The sequence below is a fragment of the Cavia porcellus genome, unplaced genomic scaffold (genome assembly GCF_034190915.1).
Source record: "Cavia porcellus strain 051 isolate PalLab524CR breed Dunkin Hartley unplaced genomic scaffold, mCavPor4.1 scaffold_1, whole genome shotgun sequence".
In the NCBI taxonomy this organism is placed as follows: Eukaryota; Metazoa; Chordata; class Mammalia; order Rodentia; family Caviidae; genus Cavia; species Cavia porcellus.
Window position 1 is genome coordinate 31,062,436 of NW_026947484.1, and position 26,778 is coordinate 31,089,213.

At 36.7% G+C, this 26,778-nt stretch overlaps 1 protein-coding gene across 4 annotated transcripts in view; it reads right to left on the minus strand.

Moving 5' to 3' along the window:
* The window catches only part of Baz1a (bromodomain adjacent to zinc finger domain 1A), a 95,527-nt gene that overhangs the window by 3,369 nt on the left and 65,380 nt on the right, over window positions 1-26,778 (minus strand). For 2 of the 4 annotated variants that reach the window (XM_063224282.1, XM_063224390.1), the window contains 13 exons: window positions 22,275-22,370; window positions 21,932-22,156; window positions 20,322-20,487; window positions 19,980-20,093; window positions 16,983-17,107; window positions 13,698-14,294; window positions 11,331-11,494; window positions 10,499-10,653; window positions 9,597-9,745; window positions 4,425-4,672; window positions 4,108-4,334; window positions 2,337-2,806; window positions 180-322 (listed from right to left, as the gene is read on the minus strand). In XM_063224282.1, coding sequence (XP_063080352.1) covers window positions 180-322; window positions 2,337-2,806; window positions 4,108-4,334; window positions 4,425-4,672; window positions 9,597-9,745; window positions 10,499-10,653; window positions 11,331-11,494; window positions 13,698-14,294; window positions 16,983-17,107; window positions 19,980-20,093; window positions 20,322-20,487; window positions 21,932-22,156; window positions 22,275-22,370 — 2,879 coding nt within the window. The remainder of the gene's footprint in view (window positions 1-179; window positions 323-2,336; window positions 2,807-4,107; window positions 4,335-4,424; window positions 4,673-9,596; window positions 9,746-10,498; window positions 10,654-11,330; window positions 11,495-13,697; window positions 14,295-16,982; window positions 17,108-19,979; window positions 20,094-20,321; window positions 20,488-21,931; window positions 22,157-22,274; window positions 22,371-26,778) is intronic. The other 2 variants (XM_063224330.1, XM_063224408.1) reach the window with 1 other exon arrangement.

Genomic DNA, 26,778 nt, shown 5'->3' on the forward strand with positions numbered 1-26,778 from the left:
TGATCATAGCGTTAGAAGGGGCTGGGGAGACTATGCTAATTACATTCTTTTTTGATGTAAGAGACTAACCTTCCCAGGATGTATGCCTTTCAAAAACATAGATGTTTTTGACTGCTTCACAGTTGCAAGGAGGATAAATATATATGAACACATTTGGTAAAGTCCAGTTATATTATTACCTGGATTTTAGAGACTAGTTTCAAAAAAGGCCAGCTGTCATCATGCCGTACTAATTCCACAACAAGCTGCTCAAAAGCAGACAGTTCATGAACTCCTCCCTGTCGGCCAGAGCTCCTTCGATTCAGTGGCATCGGAGATGACTCTGAGTTAATAGACACATTTTAGGCAGAATCAAAACACTGATCATACAAGCTACAGTGGGTATATAAAAACAAGCTAAATTCAGACACAAAAGACATGCTTTACACTGAGGCAGTAACTTATTTTCTGAGTAATTTGAAAATCTAGACCAAATACTCATATTTTCTTTGTTTCTTTTGCACCAGGAATCAAACTTAGGGCATGTGTTTGCCAGGCAGGTGCTGTGCCACTGAGTTACATCCCAGCTCTTACATCTCCTTTTTGATCTTAAAAATTTTCAAATGAATTAAACATTCATGGGAATAGATCATAAAGAGTGTGGCACAAAAAAAATCTAGAACAATGTTTGTGGATTTTTACTCCATTTTATATTTTCATTAAATATTTTCATCTCTAGTAAAATGAAACAAAGCAATTCTATAACATTTCTTATAGTGTATTCTTAAAGTAATCACTTTAGATCTGGAAACCAGACCTTTATATAAATTACCTTGCATGGCAGAAAAGCAACTGGTGATGAAGTAAAAAAAACAAAAAAAAAAATTTTTTTTGAGACAGGGTCTTGCTACATAGTCCAGGCCTTGAACTCACTATGTTCCCAGGCTGCCTTAAACTAGTGGTGATCCTCTTATCTGTTGCTAGACTAATTTTAGTAGTTCTAGAACAAATCAGTAATGAAAATGTTTTTCTTCTGCAGTATTTTTAAAAAAGAATATTCAAGTGTACTATGTTACTAAAAAGCAAGGAGTTCAGAATTGACAAGAATGTAGGAAAAGCTAAATTCAATTTTCTTGGTACAAAATTACTTAGTGTTTTCCCTAAAAAAACTTCATAATCTAGCTGTGTATGATTAACACACACCTGTAATCATAGCAGTCTAGAAGCTGAAGCAAGTAATTTCAAGTCTGAACCCAGCCTGGGGAACTGTCTCAAAAAGAAAAAATAAAAGAAGGGGATGCAGTACAGTGTAAAGTCCCTGGGTTTAATTCTTAGAACTGTCAAAGCTAAAACCAAAATCAAAACCAAATAACACTTCACCATCTGCTAACTGCACAAAAAGATTATGTGCCCCTTGTCTTGTCATGTGTGTTCGAATACTACAATTCCTTATCATGTGTGTGAATAATACAGTACAACCTAGCCACAATTTTTTAAAAATGATAGCATTTTGTTATTTAACATTTAACATCATGTTTTTAAATATCAAAGGTTTTTGTTGTTTGTTTTTTTGAGACAATGTTTTGTTAGGTAGTTCAGGCTGGCCTTGAGCTCATTATGTAGCCCAGGTTGGCCTCAAACTTGTTGCAGTCCTCCTGCCTCAGCCTCCCGAGGGCTGGGATGATAATCGTGTGCCACCATGACTGGCAGTATTAAAGTTTTATTGTTACTTAAAAATGGGGTAGAACTAAAGGAACAAAGAATAACTAAAGAGGAATGGGCTGGTAGTTTGGTGGTAGAGCATGTACTTGGAATTTTTGAGGATTTGGGTGCAATTCCGAGCAACAAAAACCAAAAACTGAGTGAATAAAGAGACTGTATAAATATTACTGTAAATAAAAGTCACAATTAAAAAGATAGTAGTTGGTGAGCACTGTTAAAAATATGTCTTCAACCTTGCTCAAGAAGCCAGTACTTTGATGGTGCCCATCAAATAACCTAACAGAGCTTGTCTAGGTGATAAGGACACGTGTTTGAGGAAAGAAAAGGTGGGAGGCACTGAAATGTGTTACAGTGAAACTTCAAGTATTGGCAAAATACTTCCATTAGAAACTGAGCACTATTTGCAAGTGTATTCCATTACCCTCCTGCACCTTATCCTGTGGAAAGACTATCCACACAGTTTACCTTTATTTCCCAAAGAGCTGCCCTTTCAATCAATAGTATGCTGGAGGTCAGGCTGCTCCCTAGTAACTTTACATATCTTAATGTAGCCCTTAAAAATGACCCAAGGTATGTCAGCATTCAGTATTTTCAGATCACTGCATTTTTCAAAGAAAGAGTTTAAAATTTTATACCCATAGATTGTCTTTTCCTGCCTCTTCTCTTGGATTCACTATCATGGAGACAAAGTCTTGAAGCAACATTTAAAGATCTTGACTCTTCACTTGACTTGGTGGGGATAACTCTGATGTTAGGGAAGCTGGGACTGTTTTCTGGTGTATTATTGGCACTTCTTCTGCCTCTGCGTTTTCTGTGAGGACTAAGGAGTTCTGCAAATACACCTGCTTGCTCTGTGCCATGACTGTAGCGAGTAGAACGACCAACAATTCTTGAAGATTTAGTTTCTGCAGGGGGAGCAGATCTTATCTTTCTTAGGTTTCTACCAGTAGTTCTAGAAGAAACAGTTGTTTTGGGTGTACTTTGCTGACTCCTTGAAGGGTATCTTCTTGGATCTTGTCTTTGGCCACGACTTGAGAAGGAAGAGCTAAGTCTCCCTCTTGTCTTAATTGGCAATCTAACTTGTGGTCTTCCTCGTTTTGGTGGGCTACAAATATCATTAGAAAACACAATTATTGTACACAACAATGATGAATATATTTTTGACTCTAGGATATCATCATGAAAATGAAGTCCTAAGTTATAACAAGCTGTAATAAGACCCTCAGGAGAATCAACAGACCTAGCCAACAGTCTTGAAAAACCTTAAAGAGTGATGGACTAATTGTAAAGTACAATTGTTTTGTCTCCTTTTGCTACAGGAGTCTATTACTTCTCATTATCGCTGATATTAGAGCACTTTCCACTTTCCCACAGCTGGGCATGGTGGTGCATACCTGTAATCCCAGCACTCAGGAAGGCTGAGACAGAAGGACTGAGTTCAAGGTCAGCTTCAACTACATAGCAAAAACCTTGTTTCCCAAACCAAAGCAAATCAAAACCAAACTAAAAAACCACTTCTCCAGGTCTGGCTATCAGTAGGCCTGTTAAAACCCTTAGAAATAAATGCCCCTTCATTTCAGCCCTGAAACAAAGGGTCAAATCGAGGGACAGCCTTAGAGCTACCAGGGCAGGAATAGCCAGGCTCCATGCTCATTTAACAGGCTGGATAACAAAGTATGATGATTATTCTTGACTGTCAACTTGACTAGCCTGAGAAACACCTGTGAACTTAGTAAGGCATGCTTCTGGAAGTATCTGTGAGCATGTTTCCACAGTGACTGTCAACAAGGATGGCAGAATAATAGGGGAGACCCGATCTGCATGTGGGTGGCACTAATCTGGTAGGTATCAACCAGAGGGACAAAAGCAGAAGTAAGAATCCTGACAGCACATGGTCTTTGGCTCTCTCATTGTGCTTCCCAGCCATCATGAGGCAAAGGTAAGTAGTTCCGCTCTGCCTCACCTCAGGCCTAGAAACAATGAAGCCAGCAGGTCATGGACTGAAACCTCTGAAACCATGAGCCAAAATAAATCTGTCCTTCATGAAGATGTCCTTGATTTATGCCTGGTATTTTGTCAAAGCAACAGAAAGCTAACACATAGAGCTTGCTGAGTTGCAGAATACTTGGTTATATGTTAGTACCTAAGTTGTTTCTGGGTGATCATGGGGAAGGGACATAAAAAATACAGTGTACTTCCTGGTCTTCATAGCTCTTTCTGTGGGCTACCAAGATAAGCAATAACCCTCGGGAATGTTTTAGGATGTTCACAATATATAAAAAGCAAGGGCAATTTCATTACATATAGTTTTAAAAATATAAGAATATATACTATTATGTATGACTAGTCAAAAGGTCATCTAATTAAGACTGGCAGACTCTCATTTACTTGCACATGAGGACCTACCTGAGTTCTTCCTCTTCTTGAGAGTCATCTTCATCTTGTTCTACCTCATATTCTTCCTCCTCACTTTGATACTCTTCATCATCATCATCAATTTCATCCTCCTCTCCCTCCAGACTCTCTCCCATTTCTTCATCACTTTCCAAGGATGGCCTCTGTCTAGAAGAGAGTCTTCTAGAACGTTGCTTTGGTCGACATTCGGGACAAAACCAATCTCCTTCAGGCACAGTCTGAACAAATCACACAAGTGCTCATTAATCATCTATTGCTCAAGATCTCAATGTCTGAAGTCTCATCTGAGAAGGAGGAGAAAAAAATACCTTGAGCTTTGGTCGAACACAGTAGGTATGATGACCTCTGTCGCAGCCATCGCACAGCACCATATTTTCAGCATCCCCCTTCTTACGACATATCTTGCAACGAGCATTCAGTATAGATTTAGACCAAATCACACTGCGATCCAAGGTGGATAAATGAAGGAAGACTTGGGACAGGCTAGCAGAGGAAAGGAGAGACTCTCTCCAACGGTCTAGGACTGTTTTGTAAGAACGTCCACTATCACTGGCATCTTCAATGGAAGGAGAAAGTGATTAAAACTTAGGCATCTCCTAAAACCATTTCCTTAGAAATTTAAGCAGCTTAAGACTTTATATTTTTTCTCATCTAATACAAAAAGACCATGCTTGATATTAGAAACAAAAAAAATCTCATCTTAAAGAAAGTATGTCCTGAGGCACATCTTGTTTATGACATAAGGCATTACTTAAATTCATAAATCAAATGCTTGGGAATTTCAATTGTTAAAAGAGAAAATAATTTTTGTAATGTGTTCTCATTCTAGTCTTTGTGGTAAGTCTTGATCTAATTTAAAAAACTGGCTAAATATCATCACAAGTAAGTTACTATTCAAGTATGTTAATTCTTTTTCAGTTAAAAAACTGCCCTGTAATGTAAATACAAAATATATACGTATAAGGTTTCTTTTGGGTTGATGAAAATGTTCCAATATTAGACATTGGCCTTTGCTGCAAAACAGTGAATATACTAGAAACCACTATATTGTACACTATAAAAGTAAATTTTACTATGTGTGAATTCTATCTTGGTAACTCAATAAATTTATCAATTATGCAAACATACAAACTCCTTTCAGCCTCTAAAGAAAGTATTTCAAAACTGAGGTAAATAAAACAATGTTAATACTTCCAATAAGGAAGTTTTAGCACCAATATTTATCTAGTCAAAGCCTTCTGTCATTAGTATCACCATTGCTTTAGAAAAATTAAGTGATCTGACTATATGCTGTATACTATCAATCTATAATCAGGCCATCATTTTACACTGGCATGTAATTTTCATCTACTTAATACTGATTCCACCTTAATTTTCCTTCAACAGTTTTTTTTGGGGAGGGTGTTTGAGATGGGATCTCGCTATGTAGCACAGGCTGATCTCTACCTCCGTCTTTCTGCCTCAGTCTTTCCTGGATGCTGGAATTACAGACATGTACCACCAGCTCCTAAAACATTATCCATAATTATGAAAAGCTAATCACATTATGTCAAAATTCTGCAAGGTATGTAGACTCTGTATATAGACTGGTTCAGCAATACCCTATTCCATTTTACTCTTCTCAAAAAAAGCCTGTTGGGTAGCAGCCTAATTATTAAGAGAATGCAGGCTCTGAAGTATGTTTACTTTGATCTGAGTTGAGCACTGGCTCTCTTATATGAGCTTTGGAAGTTACTCATTCCTGTGTATAAGGTTCCTCAATAGTAATACATGGACCCTATCTCTACCTCTGAGCATGGTTGGATACTTAAATGACATAACACACATGAAACATGTAAAGTGCCTATCATACAATAAATGCTTTTATTTATTTTTAGGTGATGGTACTTGCTAAGTTGCCCACGGTAGATTTGAATTTTCAATTCTTCTGCCTCAGCCTCCTAAAGTCCTGTGATTATAAAAGCTGCCATTCAGCCAGGCTAGTAAATACAATTACTACTATTGTTATTCCTGTACTATACTGTTTTCCCTATGTGCAGCACTTTAGGAGCTATGAAACAAATTTTTTCTATGGTCCTTATCTTGAAATTTTTTAGTATAGCTGGGAAGATGAAAATATCCTCAATGAGTTATAACTATAAAGCAAAATACACCTGCCAAATGCTTAGTGGGCTTTGAGCTCTCATTGGACTATGAGGTGACTTCGATGGGACATGGGCCATCCATCCAAGGTAATGAATCACTTTCTAAAAGGTGAGGATGCTAAAAAGTAATCACTTCAGGAGCTGGGGTGGAAAAGGCGCTGCACACACAAGGAAAGAAGATGTACTCATCTGGGCTTGGTATTGAGTAGAAAGGAGAATTTAAACCTGGCCTGAGAATCTGAAACTATAAGCAAAAGGCTTGAACAGGTTTAAAACTGAAAGAAACATGGGCTAAGATTTTAAAATGGTCCAAGGTGCAGGTAGAGTGCTCATCTGAAATGTCAGAAACCAATACAGGTCTTTGTAAATTTGCTCTGAAAACTTTCCACAGAGCAAATTCTGCTGAATGTGACTTAACCCACAAAAGGGCTTGCCTGGCACGTGTGGGGCGCTGCACTTGATACCAGCCCCCAAACCATAAGGGTACAACAAGGCACTGTGAGAGCTAGCAGAATCAGGCTCATAAAGACTTCAGATATTAGAAATAGACATAGAAAAGGAAATAACTATGCTTAATGTTTTAAGAAGAGTTTAAAAACATCAGGGGCTAGTGGTGAAGCTCAGTGGTAGAGTGCTTGCCTACATGAGGCCCTGGGTTTGATCTCTGGCACAGGTTAAAAAAACAAAAAGTCAGACATGATAGCATATACCTGTAATCCCAGCATATTAGGGCCCGAGGCAGGAGGATTGCCGGTTACAAGGTTTGAGGTCAGACTGTACTACACAGCAAGACCTTGTCTCCAAATAAAAAAAGCAGGGGACTCCCAGAAAAACAAAACCAAAACAACGGGAATTTCTAAAAGTAGTTAATAATTTAGTGGGAGAAGGAAAAACTCAATGGATGGGTCAAATGGATCTTCAAGGTTAAAGAAGATAGTGAAATGGAGATTTTTGTTTGTTTTTTGAGATAGGGTCTCATACTCTGTAATTCAGGCTGGTCTTAAACTCACTATGTACTCCAGGATAGCTTTTAACTCAAGGTGATCCTCCTGCCTCAGGGTGCTAGGGGCTGGGATTATAGCCATACACCCATCATGCCTAGTATGAAGTGGGGATTAAGTGCGAAGATACTTAAAATGTAACTCAGTATTTTTCCACTTTTATCTTTCTATAGCCTCTTTTTTTTTTTTTTTTGGTACCTTTTTTTGGTACCAGAGATTGAACTTGGGATTCGCGTTTGCCAAGCATTTCTATAGCCTTTTGTTGTAGGTCTGTTCTGTACTTTTTTTTTTTGGTACTACTAGGGATTAAACCCAGAACTGCATACAGGCTAGCAAATGCTGTACCACTGAGCTATATACTCTAGCCCCTTGGTGTGCCTTTTGTAGATGGCAGCTGAATATTTTATTTCTAATCTAGTCTGGAGAGCATAATTAATTTAAATGTATTTGATCTGTTGCTATTCTTTTATTTTGTGTTTTCTTGATTTCTGCATAATACTTCACAAAAGTTCTGGCCTCAGTGGGACCTCAAAGGAAGCTGCTAGTTGAAAGATCATGAAGAAAGTCTTGGATAAATCAGCCATGCTAACTGCAAGAAATAAGGTTATAGAGGTCAGTGTGGAATAAAGGACAAGTTAGGAAAAATATTTATAACTTAGGAAGTCATTGTGGACATTTTAAAAGGTAGCAAAACACTATGGGTTTTGGTCAAATAAGTAATTTTTTTTTTTTTTTTTTAAGGGGCAGTACTGGTAGGGACTGAACCTAGGGCCTCTTACATGCTAGGCTCATACACTTTGTCACTGAACGACATCACCACCCCATTACTGAGATACAAACTATCTTAACATGATGAATTATAAATTCAACATCTCAAACCAAACCAAACCAAAAACATATAGGAGAAGGACTATGAGTTTGAGGTCAGCCTGGGCTACACGGTGAGTTCAAAACCAACCTGAGATACATAAAGACAAAAAATTCTCAAAACACAAACATTTTCCCAACTCCAAACAAACCCAGACATGACACAGAAACTGTCACAACATCAAAAGTGTTTTTCAGTCTGGACTCCTACAGTGAAAAAAAAAAGAAAGTATTTTGAAGCTTGAGATTCGTATTTTCCAACAGACATAAAGTTAAGTTCCTAGATTGGTCCCTAAATTGGTAAAAAAAGTATCATATTATTCTTATTCTAATTATAAATTATGGCTGGGCATGGTGCTGCATGCCTGTAATCCCAGCACTTGGGAAGCTCAGGCAGGAGGACTGCCTTGAGTTTGAAGCCAGACTGGGCTACATAATGAGTTCAAGGCTATCCTGGATTGCATAGTGAGACCCTGTCTCAAAAACAAAAACAAAACAAAACTAATAAGTTATGGAGTGTTTCCTTATCTGTGTTGCTCCCTATCACTTGGTATTCTGATTTACTACTTCTTATACTATGCTCTATTACTAAACTATATTTTTATTATTTATTTTTTGATTTTTTGACAAGATACTGTCATGTAGTTCAGACTGGCCTTGAACTCTTTATGTAGACCAGGCAGGTTTTGAACTCAGGCAATCCTCCTGCTTCATCCTACGAGGGCCGGGATTATAGGCATGTACACTGTACTACTATGCCTGGCCTAAATTATATATATATTTCTTATTTATTTTTGCCTTTTTTGAGACAGAGTCTTGCTGTACAGTTCAGAATGGCCTTGAATTCCCTTTGTAGCCCAGGCTGGTCTCAAATTTGCAACAATCCTCCTGCCTCAGCCTCTCAAGTGCTGGGATTATAGGCATGTGCCACCACACTCGATCTAAACTATATTTTTAAACCATATGCCAAATGGTAGAGATTTAAGTAACTAGGAAAAAAATATTTATGCATAATTTTTAGTATTTAAGGTCTGGCCACGGAGGTTAGTCATCTTCTTCCAAGTCACTTTTCAGTACTGTAGATTGAACCTATGTCCTTCGCACTGATCTATCATCCCTCACATTTTTTATTTTTAACACAGGGTCTTCTGTCACTAAATTGCCCAAGCTGTATGTGAGTTTGCTGTATCCCTCAGCCTGAGCCTTCCAGAGCACTAGGAGTATACCACCATATGCTTGGCTTGGTCATCTTTCTTTTGATGAAATGCTTCACAAAAAATGAGACTAAAATAGTTAAAGAACATTCATTAAAATGAGTGAATTAGAAAAACAGTATTTAGGCATTATTTAAAAATATATCACTGAAAGAATTCGTCCTTTAAAATGAAAACAACGTAAGGTTTTCATATTAGTCACAATTTCATATAAGCTAATAAAGTTCTATTAAAAGTCAATTACAGATACTTACCAAGTGGGGCTTTGAGAAAACGCCGCTCGATGCCCTGTTCTATCTGAAAGAGTGCAGTTGCCAGGTAATGAACCACACTGCTCACTGATTGTGGTGTACTTGCACTAGTAGAGACAGCACCTGGAGTTTCTGTTTTTATCCCCAGAAGTCTACATTAAAACAATGAAGGGTTCATGGCACTTAAAAACAATTCTGTGAAACTTGGAACCTATTCATTTTTTTCAGTGCTTATTTACACTTGTGTAAAAGACTTTCCTTAATCTCAAGGAGCTGTTACATGCTAGTAGAGAAGGGAGATTCACTTAGGTAGAAGAAAGGTTTTAGATAATGACCACAGACCTTAACTCTCATTCATTAACCTCCAATCTTGCTCCTTCTGCAGGAAGGCTTTACATCTAAAATGATCATTTAAAAGTACAAACTCATGCACTGACAGCCTCTGTAAATGGCCTGTCCTTCCAGTGTTATGTCTTCCCCACCTGCAGGGCTCATCCTTACAGTCAGGAGGCTTTCTCTAGTACTTCCTTTACTGTCATCCACAATCTGTTCACCACAAGTAGCCCTCCTGTGAACTACACCTACACAGGAAGTTTACCTGCTAACAGAGCGCTGGCCTTGCTCCACAGATGCTAGCTTGGCTCATCTCTTTCTACCATTCCCTTTTGGATAACTCCTTAAGGGTGCATATTACCCACAAGAAATTTGGAAAAAGGACTCTAGTGAGGTATCTTTTGGCAGCATTAGTACAAAGTATAGTAACAAAGATCCCAAGGTTTAGAAAATAATCAATGTTTAGAAATGTTAAGTTTTAAAAAAACAGAATCTCCCTACCACATTTACTAAAAATCCTCTGTAAAGAGGCAAAGAAGTTAATAATTACTTTAGAAAAATCCATTTTGTACCTGTCTTTTACAATGACCCTTGCTTGTTCATCAATTTCCATCTCTTCTATATCTTCATTCACAGTTTTAATTATTCCATTTTCCTTGTTTTCCTCACTTAACAGCTCATACCGCCCACTTTCTAGGGCTGATCTCCACATATGACGGTCTGTAACCTGTAATAAAACCCAAACTTACTAACCCTGAAAAATGCAATATGTTACTCCTAAGAGGTATGAAGTTTAATGTACATACAAAATTAATTTATGGATATTCTGGAACACATACAATAAAAACAGGGTCTAAAAATAAGATTACTAAACAGCCACATCAGAATTTACAGCATTAATAGATAAAAGCTTTAATACCTCATTGCCTAAAATAATCATAAATGATTTTAAGATTGGTGTCTTGGTAGCAGCAAAAAAAATGACAGAAGATGACAAAGCAGGAATAGAACTTGTTATCAGGTAAGAATTGCTAAAAGACTTTGAAAAGGTAATGAAGACACCAACAAACAAACTGGACTCAGCAAAAAAGGCAGGAGCAAGTCAAGGAAGAAGAAAAGATCGTATTTCAAATCTGATTAAAATATTGTAAAACAGATCTCTAAAAATACTAAGATAAATTATATTCATTAAATTCCACTTAAGAAAGCAGATAGTCAAATAGTATGTTTAAGAAAGATGTAAGTCTATATATAAGCTTTTTGATTCAGGGAAATAGACAGTTTTCATAAAAAATATATTCTTCCCTGATATTCATTCATTACACACATCTTGTACATACAAATAACAATATAGATTCTGGGCCACACGAATTTTCTAAACTAAAAATACAAGTAGGTACAAACCTTGATTGCTCCCAGTGTTCCTTGATAGATTCTGTCTTCAATATCCAAAAGGAAATCTCTCAGCCTCAGTTCAAGCTGCCTCTCTGCTGACATCTGAGATGGGTCATATGCACTGGAGTTTCTTCCCCGAGTACAAACAAGTTTGCTATCAGTTTGAGGTTTATCTGAAATTGTAGTTGAACACCTTCATTATAGCTTTATTAATAAAAAATACAATCATTCCATGTTATTGTTATGATCTTTAGATAATGGATATAAAAACATTTTGTAAATTCAAGTGCCAAAAATAGTAATTATCTGCAAATCATATGTTAGAAAAGGGCTCTGTATGCCGAATATATACAGAACTATTATAATTCCATAAAAAGACAACTAAGCCAATTAAAAAGCAGGTGAAGGATCTGAATAGACATTTAAGCAAGACATATAAACAGCCAATAAGCACATGAAGAGATGTTCAAATCATTAGCCATTATAGAAAGACAGATCAAACCACAGTTGAAAGACCACTTCACACTCAGTAGGACAGCTACAATCAAAAAGTCAGACAGTTTTAAGTATTTGGAAAGAAATGGAGAAATTAGAACCCTTAATACCATGGAAGAAAATAAAATAATGCAGCCACTGAGGGAAACAATCTAGCAGTTTTTCTTTCTTTTTTTTTTTTTGCGGGGGGGGGGGGGGAATTGAACTCATGACCTCGCACTTTCCAGGCTGGCATGTATACCACTGAGCTAAATCCCCAGCCCCAATCTAGCAGTTTTTCAAAGGACTAAACTGTCATATGACCCAATAATTCCACTCCTAGATATATACTTAAATGAAAACCTATGCCAACATAAAAACTGGTATGTGAGTAGTATAGCAGCATTTATCAAAATAGCCAAAAGGCAGAAACAAATGTCTCTCAACTAATGAATGCTTACTGTGGAATATTAGTCATAAAAAGAATGAAGTTCTGATACATGCTACACTCTTGTCAAACCTTGGAAACATGTTAAGTAATGATGTCAATCACAAAAGACCATATATACAGTATTATATGATCCCATTCATAACAAATGTCTAGGACAGGAAGTTTTGCAGAGTCTAAGATCTGTGTTTGCCTATAGAAATATAGGGAAATGGTAGCTAACGTGTACAAGTTTCATAAAGGTTGTAAAAGTGAGTGTGGTGACAGTTGCACATATTTGTGAATATATTAAAAACCACTTGAACTGTGTATTTTAAATGGGTGAGTTACATTATGGGTTATAGGTTATGTTAAAAGTATGTAAGTATTGTGATATGGGAGGTTGAGCTAGAAGGATGACAAATTCAAGCTCAGACTGGGCAGTTAGGAAATTTAGCAAGGTTGTGTTCAAAATAAGAAACAGGAGCCAGGCATGGTGGTGCATGATTATAATCCCAGCACTTGGGAAGCTGAGGCAGGAGGATCACTCCTAGTTCGATGCCAGCCTGGGCTACACAGTGAGTTCAAGCCCAGCCTAAACTGCGTAGTTAAGACCGTGTCTCAAACAAAACAAAACAGCAGTAAAGGGCTGGGCTGGGGAATATTCTATAGGACTGGGGGAAAAAAATTATCTATACATTCGAATTCTGAGAAGATCTAATGTAGTCATGGTAACATGCCCCTAAATTTAAGCAGTTCTCTACCCAGAAAATACCATTTACTAATATGAAACCGTAGATCTAAGAATGTCTTTCTGCTTTATCTGTAATCCATGGGCCAGTCATCAAGCAGGAAATGCTGCTACCTGGTCTGCCCTTAAGGCCAGTCTTCAAAGAGACCCTTAAAGAACGCTACCTGTACACTCTCCCTATCACTTTACTCATTATAACTTCTCCCAAACTGATGGCAGTCTTCAAGCAGTAGGCAATTCATCTACTGATCAAGAACTGAGGAGCTCAGGAAGAACACCTATCTAATCACACCAAACACAGTTCTGCATAATTTAAATAAAACTCAATGGAATTTAGAACTTTCCTTTTTTTTTTTTCCTCATCATGTTGCTCAGGTTAGCTTCTGTCTCCTGCACTCAAATGATCCTTGTGCCTCAGTTCCTAGAATAGCAGGGGTGACAAGTGTGCACACTTATGCCTGGCTCAAGAACTTTATTTCTAGGAAGAATTACAAGCTCAAACTGCCTCATAAACTGATTGCATGATCAAAATGAGAGAAAATGTTTGAAATATTTTTTTGGGGGGGATCGAACTCACGACTTGCGCACTTGCAAGGCAGGTACTTATGCCACTGAGCTAAATCCCCAGCCCCCGAAATATATTTTTAATAGCATGAAAAATATTTAATCCTGAATAATCACAGTATATAGGTAGGAAAAAAAACAGTTTTCACTGAAAATTTACCTGAAAAATGAAATTTTTCTTGAGAAAAACGGGCTAGTTGTGCACATATTCTGCTTTTCTCTTGCAACAAAGTTTCTTTTAAGGCACTTTCTCTATATCCTCTAGAATTAAGAGCTTCGATAAGCTGGTCTAGCTGTTCGCAAGAACTGTAAAAGCACCACCGATTTGGCTTATGCACCGGCTTTGGCAGCTGTGCAGAACTGTCACAGGGACCTTGGTCCTGGTTGGAGGTAGATTCAGACATCAAAGACTCTCCAGTTTTATTAGATACCTGAGGATCTTGAGACTGTACATTATTCTGAAATGACGAATGTCTAGGCAACAGCATGTCTTCAGTGAGACCAGAATAATCCTCTTCAATAAACAAACCAGGAATAGAAGGGAAAATCCAGTAGCGTCTATACATGCGGTCACGGCCCAAGGGAAAGATATTGGTACATGCTATGGCACTTTGGATTTTTTCTAAAAGCTCCTTTTCTTTTCGTTGCTGTTCCTGTTTGAAAGCTTCTTCCTCATCAGCAGTCAGAGGTTCTTGCATTCCACAGTTGATCTCTACTTGCCTTGTCAATTCTTTAAATCCATTTTGTCCTCTTTTGCCTGTGTTAAACATTTAACATCATATTTTAAATTTTCATTAGAGAAAAAAAAGATACAAAGCTACCTTGAATTATGTATTATAGACTGAACTGTGCTTCCTCTCTTCCAAATTCATACACTGAAGCCATAATGTCCTATGTAAATACAAATTCACCAAACTCGGCCTTAACAATTTTTAGCTTATAAATTACACAAAAATGGGACCAGATGTGGTGTTGCATGCCTGTAATCCCAGCACTGGAGTTCAAGCCAGCCTGAGTTACATAGTGATTCCAAGGGCAACAAGACCCTGTCTCAAAAAGAAAAAAAAGTAGGTGACATTTGGCCCATGAGCTGCCATTTTCTAATAATTTAAAAGTATTAGTGGCTTTAAGGTAAAACAGCCACTAATATTTAGCTGGGCACCATACAACTCAAAAGAGGGTTAACACTTCCCACAGTAGGCATGACTACATGAGGAATTTCTGCCCCAAAAGATGGGAGCAGAAACACATGGAACCTCTGGTTGTGCTTCTGTTTCTAACTAGCTGGAATGGGAACATGGTGAGGTCATTTGGAAAATGAGGATGGAAGCAAAAATGACGATGGTACCAATACGATGAAAAGACCTTGGATCCCTGATTACATATATCCTTGGATTTTTATGATATGTAGTACAATGAAACTTCTTTGTTGTTTCAGTCACTGTCAAATTGGTTAATAGTTGGACAGTGTTTCTTCTGTCTTTTCCTTAAGTTTGTGAAAACTGAAATTATCTGCTTTAAAACTTAGCAGATGAGTTCCAAGTCAGCCTAGGCTACATCCTGTCCTAAAAAAGAAACAAAACAAGATGAAAAACCCTTAGCAGAATTCACCTATTACACTGCCTAGGACTGACTTTCTTTGAGGAGGATTTTTAGTACTGATTCAAAAATTCTAATCTTTGTTTTAGATCACTCACATGTTAAAATTTTTTCATTAATCCATTTTGATAAATTATACTTTTCTAGGATTTTGTTCATTTTTCCTATATTTTCAGGTTCACAGCTAGAAAACTGTTATATGTTGCCTTTTTTTCCCCCCGGTGATGCTTGGGATTGAACCAGGGCCTTCAACATGTCAAGCAAAGTCTCTACCGCTATATGCTATACGGTTGGCCCACCTCGTTGTTAAGTTTCTAATCTATCTGCAGCTATGCTGGTCTTTCATCCTAATTTCATTTATTGTAAGCTTCTCTTATTTTAAAAAATCAATTTGAACAAGTATTTGTATAGTTTGTGCACTTTTCTAAAGATTAACTTTTGGTTTTTGTTTTGCATTTTTTTTCCCTACCAATTCCTACTCTTATCTATTCCTTCTAGTCCGGAAGGTTATTCCGATTTTCTTAAATGACTATCTAGCTCAGTGTATTTTTCTCCTAATATACACTACAAGCTATGAACTTTTCTCCAAGTAGAGGGATAGGATCCAAAGTTTTATTATGCAATATAGGGTAATTTAAAATATTTTCTAGTCTCAAGGTTTTTTCCTTTGACTCATTACTTAGAATTAGGTTTTGAAATTCTAATCAAAGTGATTTTGAAACTAACTTCATTATAATCAGAGAATATAACCTCCAGGATATATGCAATTTTCTACTCAAAAAAGATCCCATCCAAATTACACTTACAGAATTAACTTGAGGACGCCCTTTGATACTGAAATGGGGATGGCCAAGGATTCTCAACAGTAATTTGTATCAACAGCTTTAAAAGAGTACATCTTGTCAGGAATATAGCTCCATGGCACAAGCACCTGCCTGGCAAGCATGAGGCTGTCAATTTGATCCCCGGTACAAAAAGCAAAACAAAATGTGCATTCTCTTTGGTCCAGCAATTTACAAAGTTATTTTAAGGTGGCAGAGAGTTCTATTCTAAGCAATGTATCCTTCATATCTTTAACAGATAGTAGGCATTTGGTAATGTTGAATGAATGATGGAATTATAGAATTACATTTTTTGGGTTGGCTTTATACAAAAACTTGGCTGGGTGTGGTGGTATGTGCTTTTAACTCTGGGAGGCCAACGCAGGAGAATTGTAAGTTCGAGACCAGCCTGGGCTATAGAGTAAGCCCAAAGCCAGCCTGAACTACAAAGCGAGATCCTGTCTCAAATGGACAAAAACAAAACAAAACAAACCCTCCACAAAACTTGCCAACTAAAGATTGAGAAACTAGTTATGAAAAACTGACCTATTAAAGAAACAGAAATACTATCTCTTCCCTACAGAATAAATGACTGTGAACGAAGACTTAATCATAAATATACTAATGACTTCATGACATCCTTATTTTTTTTCAATCAAATACTATATGACTGATTTAATCAGTATAAAATTGAAAGACCTTTAGCTCTGTAATAAGAATTTAGGGAAGGGCAAACTTTAAAACAGCAGCTGAATAGGGAAGAGAGTGGGGCACAGAGGATAGGCAGACAGGCACCTGGGATGAGTAACTGACCACTGCATGATACTTTCTTTAAAACAAAATGTCACAATTTTCACAACTCACCATGAAACTATGACGTGGCATTTTAAAACATACATCCTGGAACCACAAGTAAAATTAATTTAATATATATTTCAGAATTGTTAAATTAATAAAATACTTTATTGATTAAAAATAAATACAAAAAAATAAAAACAGTGCCCTTACAAAAACCTTATTATTACCCCTTCTGTTTCTCTTATGTGATCCTAGGTCATCTTCATCTTCGGTGGCCGTATCTTGATCAAGTTCCTTTCGTTCTATTTCTTTGCTCTCAGTGCTAGTATCAAAATCTTCTCTTTCTTCCTCACTTTCAGATGCAAATAAAGATGACATTTATTAGTGAGTATATAATCCTATTCATGAAACACTACCGCTTGCCTTCAAAGTACTAGGCATTATGCTCAGGGAGCAGTAAACAATATGACCTAAGTTTAGTCTTGCAAACAAACTACAGATAATTTCATAAACCACTGTAACAGTACATTTACACATTACACAGCACTGAAATAGGAGGAGTTTAGGGTGCTAGGAAGCATTTCAAGGAGAACTAAAATGAGTCTTAGATCAAGAAAGGATGCTTGAAGAATGGACATTTAAACTGCAAGCCAAGGGAAAAGGGTAAACAGCATGTAGCAGCAAACAGGAAACTAGTCTGTCCTGCAGAGGAAAAACATGTGGAAAGGAATGGCGCTTACAATTTAAGGGAAGCGTAAATGAAAAGGCAGTAATCCAAAATAAGGATGAGGAAAAAAGACAGGGTTAAATCATGTTTGGCCTTGGAGTATGTTACCCAAAAATTAATGGGAAAAAAATCCCTAGGATTTAGAAAAGGGAAATAATAGATTAGAAAAGACTTTGGGTGCCTTCAAAAAAGTTATCTGGGTTAGAAAGTAGATGTGGCATAGCACCTACCTGGCACCTGCCTGGCAAGCATGAGGTTATGAGTACACACACACACACACACACACACACACACACACACACACACAAAGAGAGAAAGAGAGAGAGAAAGTAGAAGCATGAAAACTAGGCATGATGGTGCCCAGATGAATGCAGGAGGATTTCAAGTTTGTGGTGTGGCTACTCTGCCTCGAAAAAAGTAGACGAGGGAAGACCAGCAAAGAAGACACTGTCTGAATTCAAGTGGTTGACAAGGTGATGGCCCAGAGTAGGAAAGAGATTTACAGTCAAATACTGTGGAAGTAGTCAATCTATTAGAAAAACCACCATTTTAATGTGTACAATTTAAGCCAGGTATGGTGGCACATCCTGTAATTCCAGCACTTGGGAGGCTGCAGCAGGAGGATCTCCATGAGTTTGAAGTCAGCCTGAGCTTCAAAGTGAGTTCGAGGCCAGCCTTCAGGCCTTGAAACTGCTCAAAAAAGCACCTGCCTTGCAAGTATGCAGTCATGAGTTCGATCCCAGGTAGCCAAAAAACAAAAACAAAAACAAAGCAAAACAAAACAAAACAAAAAATCCTAAGTGACCAATTTAGTGGTTTTTTAGTATAGTCTCAAGATTATAAATCATTATCACTGTCTAAACATTTTCATCATTCTAAAGGAAAACTACCATATCCATTTATAGTCACTTCTCATTTTCTCATCCATGTTGCTCTCGGTAACCACTCATTTACTTTTCTTCTTTCCCCCCCTACTGGGTATTGAATATAGGAACTCTTCCCTAAGCTACATTCCCAACCCTTTTTTTAATTTCAAGAAAAGGTCTTGTTCAGTCACTAAATGGTGCAGGGTGGGCCAGAATTACAATCTTCCTGCCTTAGCTTCCTGGCTATCCATACCTTTTTATAAAGCTGAATAATGTTCTGTGTAGATGTACCATAGAAGATGTACATAATTTTACACTGGACATTTGGTTTGCTACCACTTTTTGCTACTGAGAATAAGGGTGACTGTGCTTTTAATTCTCTTGAGTACATATGCCGCATTGCTGTCACATATGTACATACAAGTTTAACTGCCTGAGAACTATCAGGTTGTTTTCTAAAGCAGTGGCACCATTTTACTATTCCCACAAGGCTGTATGAGAATTCGAATTTTACCATATTCTTATCAACACTTGACATCCAACAATTTGATTAATGTCATCTGAATGGGGCCAAAGTGGTACTGTGGTTTTAATGTGCATTTCCCTAACAGCTAATGATGTTGGGCAGTTTTTCATGCACTTATTATTCTGTGGAGAAACATCTGTTCAAATCCTTGCCACTTTTAAATTGGGTTGTCTTTTTACTGCTGAATTGTAAGATTTTTATATATTTTTTTTTCTTTTCTTTTTTTTTTTTTTTTGGTACCAGGGATTGAACTCACAACTGTGCACTTGCAAGGCAGGCGTTTATGCCACTGAGATAAATCCCTACCCCCTTTATATATTCTTTATATATTATGTGCAAATTTCTTTATCAAATATATAATTTGCAAATATTTTTCTCCCATTCACTGTGCTGCCCTTTTACTTTCCTGATCGTGTCCTCTGAAACATAGAAGCTAATTTTGATGTAGTTCAACTGTCTACAGAGGCAGCTGCTAAATACTAATGTGCTGCCATTTTTTCCCTCTATACCATCTACCAAACTGCCAATCTTATTCCTCCTCTGTAAAGTGCAGAGGAACTCTGAAATACAATGTATACATACTTGTAATGGTGATGGTGAAGGAAGGGGAAAATAAAATAAACTTGTACTTATGAAAGAAATATTTTTGATTAAAAACCTATTGAAAGTTGGGCATGGTAGCTCATGCCTGTAATCTCAGCACTTAGGAGGCTGACGCAGGAGAAGCACTATGAGTTCAAGGACAGCCTGGGTTATACAGTGAGTTTAAGACCAGCTTGAATTGCATAGTGAGACCATGTTTCAAAAACAAAAACCAAACCAAACCAACAAAACAAAAACAAAAACCTATTGTAATCTTTCTGGGAAATTAACATTGTGATATTACTTCTATGAAATAAAACTAACATAACACATATACTTGATGGTAGTATAGATACATTTCATAGACTAATTATTCTGTACTTACAAAAACTACATTTCTAAAACTTTCAAAGCTATTTTTCTAAAAACTTGAAAGCATTCTAAATTTCAATGTATCTGATTTTTATTCTTTATATATGTTATGATGAATAAAGCTAGATGAGCAATATAATTCAAAGCATACCCTATAGATGTATCTGCAGTTGAATTTCTTTGTTCATCCTCCTTTAGTTTTTCTTGCTTCTCTTTCATTTTTTGTTCTTGTTCTTTAAGTTTTTCTTCCTTCTTTTTACGAATTCTGAAAGTCAAAATAAAATATACTCTAACTGATGCAAACACTGTTTAGCATCTTGCCTTTAATCATCGAATTGTGGGAACTCCTCCAAATGTTACTACAAAACTAAAACACAGTAATTTATTCATAACTTCTTTGTAAAAGTCAGTTATATTACAATGGAAATATGGTTTTTAGATGCAAGGAAATAAACAGCTTTCAATAGCATGACTGACTGTGATTATGTCTTACCTAGCTGCTGCTTCTTCCCTCTCTTTTCGATGCTGCTCTGCTTTTAACTCTCGGAATTCCTGCTTTGCCTGTCGTAATATATCAACATAATCTTCAATGAAATCCCTAGTAGAAACTAGGGTCAGCAGCTTCCCACAGAGAGCATGAAGTATCTTCATTTTTTCTCCTGTCAAAAATCAGTAACAGCTTCTATATTATCAGTGAGAAAAAAAGAATTGTGTTGGGAATTTAAAAACTTGTGGCTCAATGTGAAAATGCCTAATAAAGAATAAGAGTGGCTCGTTTCACATCAAGGGCATTTTTTTTCTTTTTGAGACAGAGTTTCACCATGCAGTTCAGGCTGGCCTTGTAGTTGCAGCAATCCTCTTGCATTAGCCTCCTGAGTGCTGGGATTACAGGCACGTGCCACCATGCCTGGTTGAGGGCATCTTTTCAAAGCAACTCTAAGGCCAGTGTTAGCTCAGTGTTGTAAATGCTGGCCTGGCAAGTATAAGGTGGTGAGTTCAATCCCCAGTACCACCAACAAAACAGAACAAAACCTCCAAAGCAACTGTGAATACAAGTTAATAGCTGTGTGACAGAAAAGCCATTTCAAATACTAATACTTTCTAATTGTTTATTTATTTATTTTTAGGTACTGCGAATCAAACTCATTACCTCACACTTGCCAGGCAGACACTGGGTCACTGAGCTATATCCCCGGCCCAATACTTTCTAACTGCAAAGAATTATTTTTCAAGTTTTAATTTTTAAGCTCACTGATGAAGTTCATGTCACAATCACATGAATTTAAAAAATGGCAACAGGCAAATTGGTACTCTAAAGAGACAGCATAAAGATACTTCCATAGACTATTATGAACGCTAGGAATTAGGGTACTCTACATTTATTGTCTGTTCTTTGAAGTTCATTAAGCTAAATTTGGACATGAAAATTTCTTATTTTGTGATTATTTTTGTGGTGGGGGAGATTGAATTTAGGGGCCTGCACATAATAGGCAACTGCTGTACCACTAAGCTACATCAACAGACCTAAAATTTCTCATTTAAAAAGCAGGTAAAAAATAAGTTCACTTAACCTCATTCATCTACTGTTTCTCATACTGCATACTTATTCAAGCAAGTGGCAGAATTTAGCAGCTAGTTTTGTTTTGAGACAGGGTCTCACTATACAGAGTAAACTGGCCTTGAGCTTGCTTATGTAATCCAGGCTGGCCTCAAATTCACATGATCCTCCTGTCTCAGCCTCCTGAACGCTGGGATTAAGAGGTGTGCACCACCACCCGTGGCTGGCAGCTATAGTTTAAGATTCTGGCGTACTCCCAAATAAAAGATAAAGCTTACTTTCACTTATTCTTCTGAGTAAGTAATGTTCTTTAAGCAAATATTAGAAAATCCAAATTAAAAAACAGAATAATTAAATTTAGTAAGAATAACAACAGTCATTTTCATTTAGGTCATTCTTTTCCAATTAATTCTTTCTTGACAGTTTCTTCTCTGTCTTAAAACTATTTATTGTCAAGCATTTCTCATCAGCTACTATGATTTTTTTGGGCATAAGAGTGTAGAAAGTAGGCAAGTTACATAGAAATTTCAAATGCAAAGTTTTACCTGGAGTCAAATCATACACTGAGGTGCTTGATAGTTTCTTTAGTAGACTGGGATGGCTCAAACGAAGCTCCATACAGGCATCATCGGTAGCATCAAATCCTCCTCGTTTCTGATACCTGTACTTTGCATTTGCTGATGTCACATCAGCGCCCGAAGCTAAGATGTGCAGTCTGAGGATTTCAGACAGAGTGCAGCTGTCAAGATCCAAGCTTTTCAAACTGCAGCCTACAGTTGTTAAAAACGAAAACAGTAACTTAGAATATAAAAAAGACTTAGCAATGTGAAATGTACCTTAATAAATTAAAAATAAAAAGCCAAACAAAAAATTAAAACCCACACATACCCTGGTGTAACTGTGGCCATGCAGCTGCCAAAGATGCAACTGCAGAGAGTGCAGATTTTGTGGGGTCTGCATCTTCATCCAAAGCCTCTGTTAAATCTTTAAGGAAATAAATACTTTATTCTAGGATAAATCAAAGCTTGAAACTTTGGGAATACTGCCCTTTTAAATGATGAAAAAAACACCAAGCAGCTTAACATTTAAGAACCTCCAGAGAACCAACACTAAGTATGACACTGTTCACATTTTGCCTAGTCTCCACCTATAACTATAAACCCTAAAACATGCACTCTATACTTAACGTTTTCCTCACAAAATATAGAGAAGATATTTTCCAAATTACCAACAGGATGCATTTTTATATTATGAAAAATAATAAAATGCTTTTAGAATTAGAAACAAATCCATTCATTCAATATAACCTTAAAAAAAGTCTACTCTGAAATCTGGAATCTATTTAAAAATACTGCTTTATAAATATTTTAAAGCTGAATTATAACAAAATATAGGTTGTAATCATCATAAAACCAGACCAAAAAGAGAGAAAAGAAATAAAAAATGGCATTGTTGTCACTTAACTATTGATATGTATTTTCATTAAAATTTCCTATTTGGGGGTTGGGGATTTAGCTCAGTGGCATAAGCACCTGCCTTGCAAGCAGGCGGTCGTGAGTTCGATCCCTGGTACCGGTAAAAATGAAAAAGACAGAAAAAAAATTTTTTTTAAAATTTCCTATTTGAATTTTAAAAATTCTCCAATCCAAGAAACAGTGAGTATGTGATGCTTAGTCTGAAGCGGTAGAAACCGTGTTCTCACATAACAGTTGTTTTGTAAACTTAACATTTTTCATAGCTGAACCCATCAATCTGTATACAGTATTAAGAATAATTATTCATATTACTGTTTTAGTTCCACCAGTATACCTAGTTATGTACACTTTAGATAAATCATTTAATCTGGGCTTCATTTTTTAAAAACTCAGTTTTTGTCTTTGTTTTTTGTACCAGGGATTGAATTCATGACTTTGTGCTTGCCAAGCAGGCACTTGTGCCACTGAGCTAAATCCCTGGCCCAAGGTTAGTGGTTTTCAAAAATATTTCTTGGAAGCCCAATATCAGATAAAAGGTGTCTGTGTTAAAGTTCGGCAAGAAGATGAGAATTCTACCCATTCACCTTTTTAATTCTACTGGATGGGCACCTAGGAATCTCTGAATGTCTAGGGTGCTTTATATTTGTTTGAAAATCATTAGGTTAAACTGGCTTGTGATTCCTTAGCCCTCTACCCTATAAAGCTTACATGCTGACAAAATTAACCTTAGAGAACTGAACTGCTGTCCTTCACTAGAAGGCAACTCTGGTATTACAGCTGATTACAATCATTATTTAATGACATTTAAAAGCACAAACAGGACCACACAGAAGCTCTCTGACTAAACTTAGCATATACACCTGCCAAAATCATGTTTACTAGGCTTAATCCATCCTATGTGACAGACACTATATTCCTTACCACTGAAATACCAGATAGACCTACAACCTTCTCAGTTTTCATCTTACATATGAAGCCAAACAAACAAAAGTAAGTTGGGGCTGGGGATTTAGCTCAGTGGCATAAGCTCCTGCCTTGCAAGCAGGCAGTCATGAGTTCGATCCCTGGTACCGATAAAAATGAAAAAGACCAAAAAAAAAAGTAAGTTACTATAAAATTAATACCCTATGATGAATGTGATCATTATATATACCTAAACTGTACCAATAAATAATAAGAAAGGAAAAGAATTAACAACAGCCCTAGATTAATAGCTAAAAAGTATGTTGACTGTCTTCCTCCACAGTAATCACTGTGTCCAACATATATTATCTATTAAAAAAACTGTGATTTCCTAGGACAAAGCTATACATTGGCAGAAATGAACCACCAATGAAAGGACAGTTATTCTACTGTGGTAATGGGGATCAAAGCTAGGCAAGTACCCTGCCACTGAGTGACATCTCAGCCCACCAGAACAATTTATAAGGTATAATAAAACATTACAGTGAATGTTTATTTTTTTTTTCATTTTTATCAGTACCGGGGTTCGAACTCATGACCGCCTGCTTACAAGGCAGGTGCTTATGCCACTGAGCTAAACCCCCAGCCCCTGAATGTTTATTTTTAAAAAGTAGTTACAGTAAAAGACACATTGCCATTAATCCCCTCAAAATCTCTCTTTCTTTGAACATTTATCCCACCACTTTTGCTTTCTGAATAAATTCTGGAAGTCTACTTTCATGTCTTCCGGAGCATAGTCATGGCTGCCTTGATGTCCTGAATTGACTAAAAACACTTATCTTTCATGGTCATTTTGACTTTGAGGAAGAACCAGAAGTCTCCTGGTGCCAGATCCAGTAAATAAGGTGGATGAAGAGACACCAGAAGGTCTTTCTTTATGAGCCTGCATTTCCATTGCATGGCCCTCAGCAGCCGCATTTGCTGTATTTTAAATTACATTTCATAAACACATTAAAGAAGACTTCCAGAACTGCTTCAGAAAGTGCAAAGAAAGATGGGATATGTGTTCAAAATTAGGGTAGAAGCTGGGTGTGGTGGCACATGCCTGTAATCTCAGCATTTGAGAGACTGAGGCAGGAGAATGTTGGGAGTTCCGGGTCAGCTTGGGCTACATAGTCAGTTCAAGACCAGCCTGAGCTACATAGCAAGACCCTATCTCAAAAAACCCAAACAAGCCAACCTAAAACCCAAAGCGAGGGTCAGGGAAAGGGGTGTCTTTTGAGAGATTAATGGCATTGTCTTTTATTATAATGACTTTTAAAAAATTTAAATATTCATCATGTCTTTTAATCACAACTTGTATTTTATATTGAGTTAAATAAAGCAACATGTATATTCTTTAACTCAAGTATCTAACATGTAGCACTGTTGAGAAACTGTATCACTCTAGGATTTGTTAACAGTCAATTGGGACTTCACACTAACACTATAACTGAATTATATTCAGTATGTTATGATTATCTGAAACTGATACGTTTATTATCATCTTAACTTAGAATTAGATACAATTCCACCACTGAACAATGATAATTCAGCAAACACACAAAACTATTCCACATGGTGTGGTTTCACTTGTTCTCATACTTTTTATTTTTTGTGGCATTTCATTGAACCCATGCATGCTACAACTCTTTACCCTCAACCACTGTGCTATACCTATAGGCCTTGTTCTCCCTACTTTGAAGGGTTTTAAGAACTATTTTTAATGTAAGATTTTAAAAATTTCTAAAATTTGATACAAAAACAGGGCAACAAAGAGCCACAGGAGATAGATCTTGAAGACAGATAAGTCTATAGGCAATGTTAGAGAGGCACTCAAAACTTTGTTGCCATATTTTGATGCAATATAGTATAGCCCTTATGAAGTGATATTTTAGATTGTCTGTGTTTGCATTCCACTGCCTCCTGATTAGCCATGCTTCTTTAAGCTACATCTCAGTTCTTTACATAAAATACAGAAAATTGTATCTACTTGACAAAGATGGTAGTGTTTTTTGCTGCTTACTAGCTATGTGATCTTCAGTACATAACCTCATTGATCCTGAGTTTTCTCATCACCAAGACAAACTCATTCTTTTTTCTTCTGCCTATTTTATCTCTTAAAAGCTGCAGGAAGCACCTTACTAGTAAAACCACTGTAGAGACAGTGAGATAATATTTGATCCCATCAGACTATTCAACTCTCTGGAACACTGTGGAAAAACTTTTCTGTTCCTAAGATGAGTGAACAAATGTGAGAAAAAATGAAGTTACCCTTCAGAGAACAGTCCAGAAATTGAGGTAACCTGAAACAGGTAACCATGGAAAATGTGATCAATAATAATGAAGTGAATGATGGATGAAAAATATCAAACTAAGTTTTTTTCTTTCCAACATTCTAATAAATATTTTCAAGTGGAACACGAACACCTTTATTTAGTGGTCAACATTTACTCAAATAGATATCTATTTATATTTATAGACAGCTCTGTATAAAGTTTAAAAAGTTAGGGCCAACAAATCATGAATATGAAATAAAATGCAACACAGTCACAACCACTATTTAATTCCTAACATCTTGTTTTGAAAACCTATATGGCTGTTATTGTTGTCATCATTTTGCTATTGTTGTTTTTTAGGTTTGCTTCTTGATTTATCTGGTTTCTCCTTAAAATAAAAAAAATGGCAATACAAGCACCAATAATCTCATATATTTTTCCCTTTATACTGATTTTCCAATACAGTTCACTTTTTGCCATCAGGACTTTTGAAACTACAAAATTTATATGCTTTACATAATGAATAGGGTTGGGGGACATAGTTCAATGGTGCAGTGCCTGCCTGGCAAGTGTGAGGTCCTGAGTTCGATTGCCAGTATCAAAATAAAACAAAGCAAAACACAAAACACAAATAAATAATGAATTAAATACAGCATAATGTCTTGTGTTAAGGTCAGAACTTGGTCGGGGCCAGAG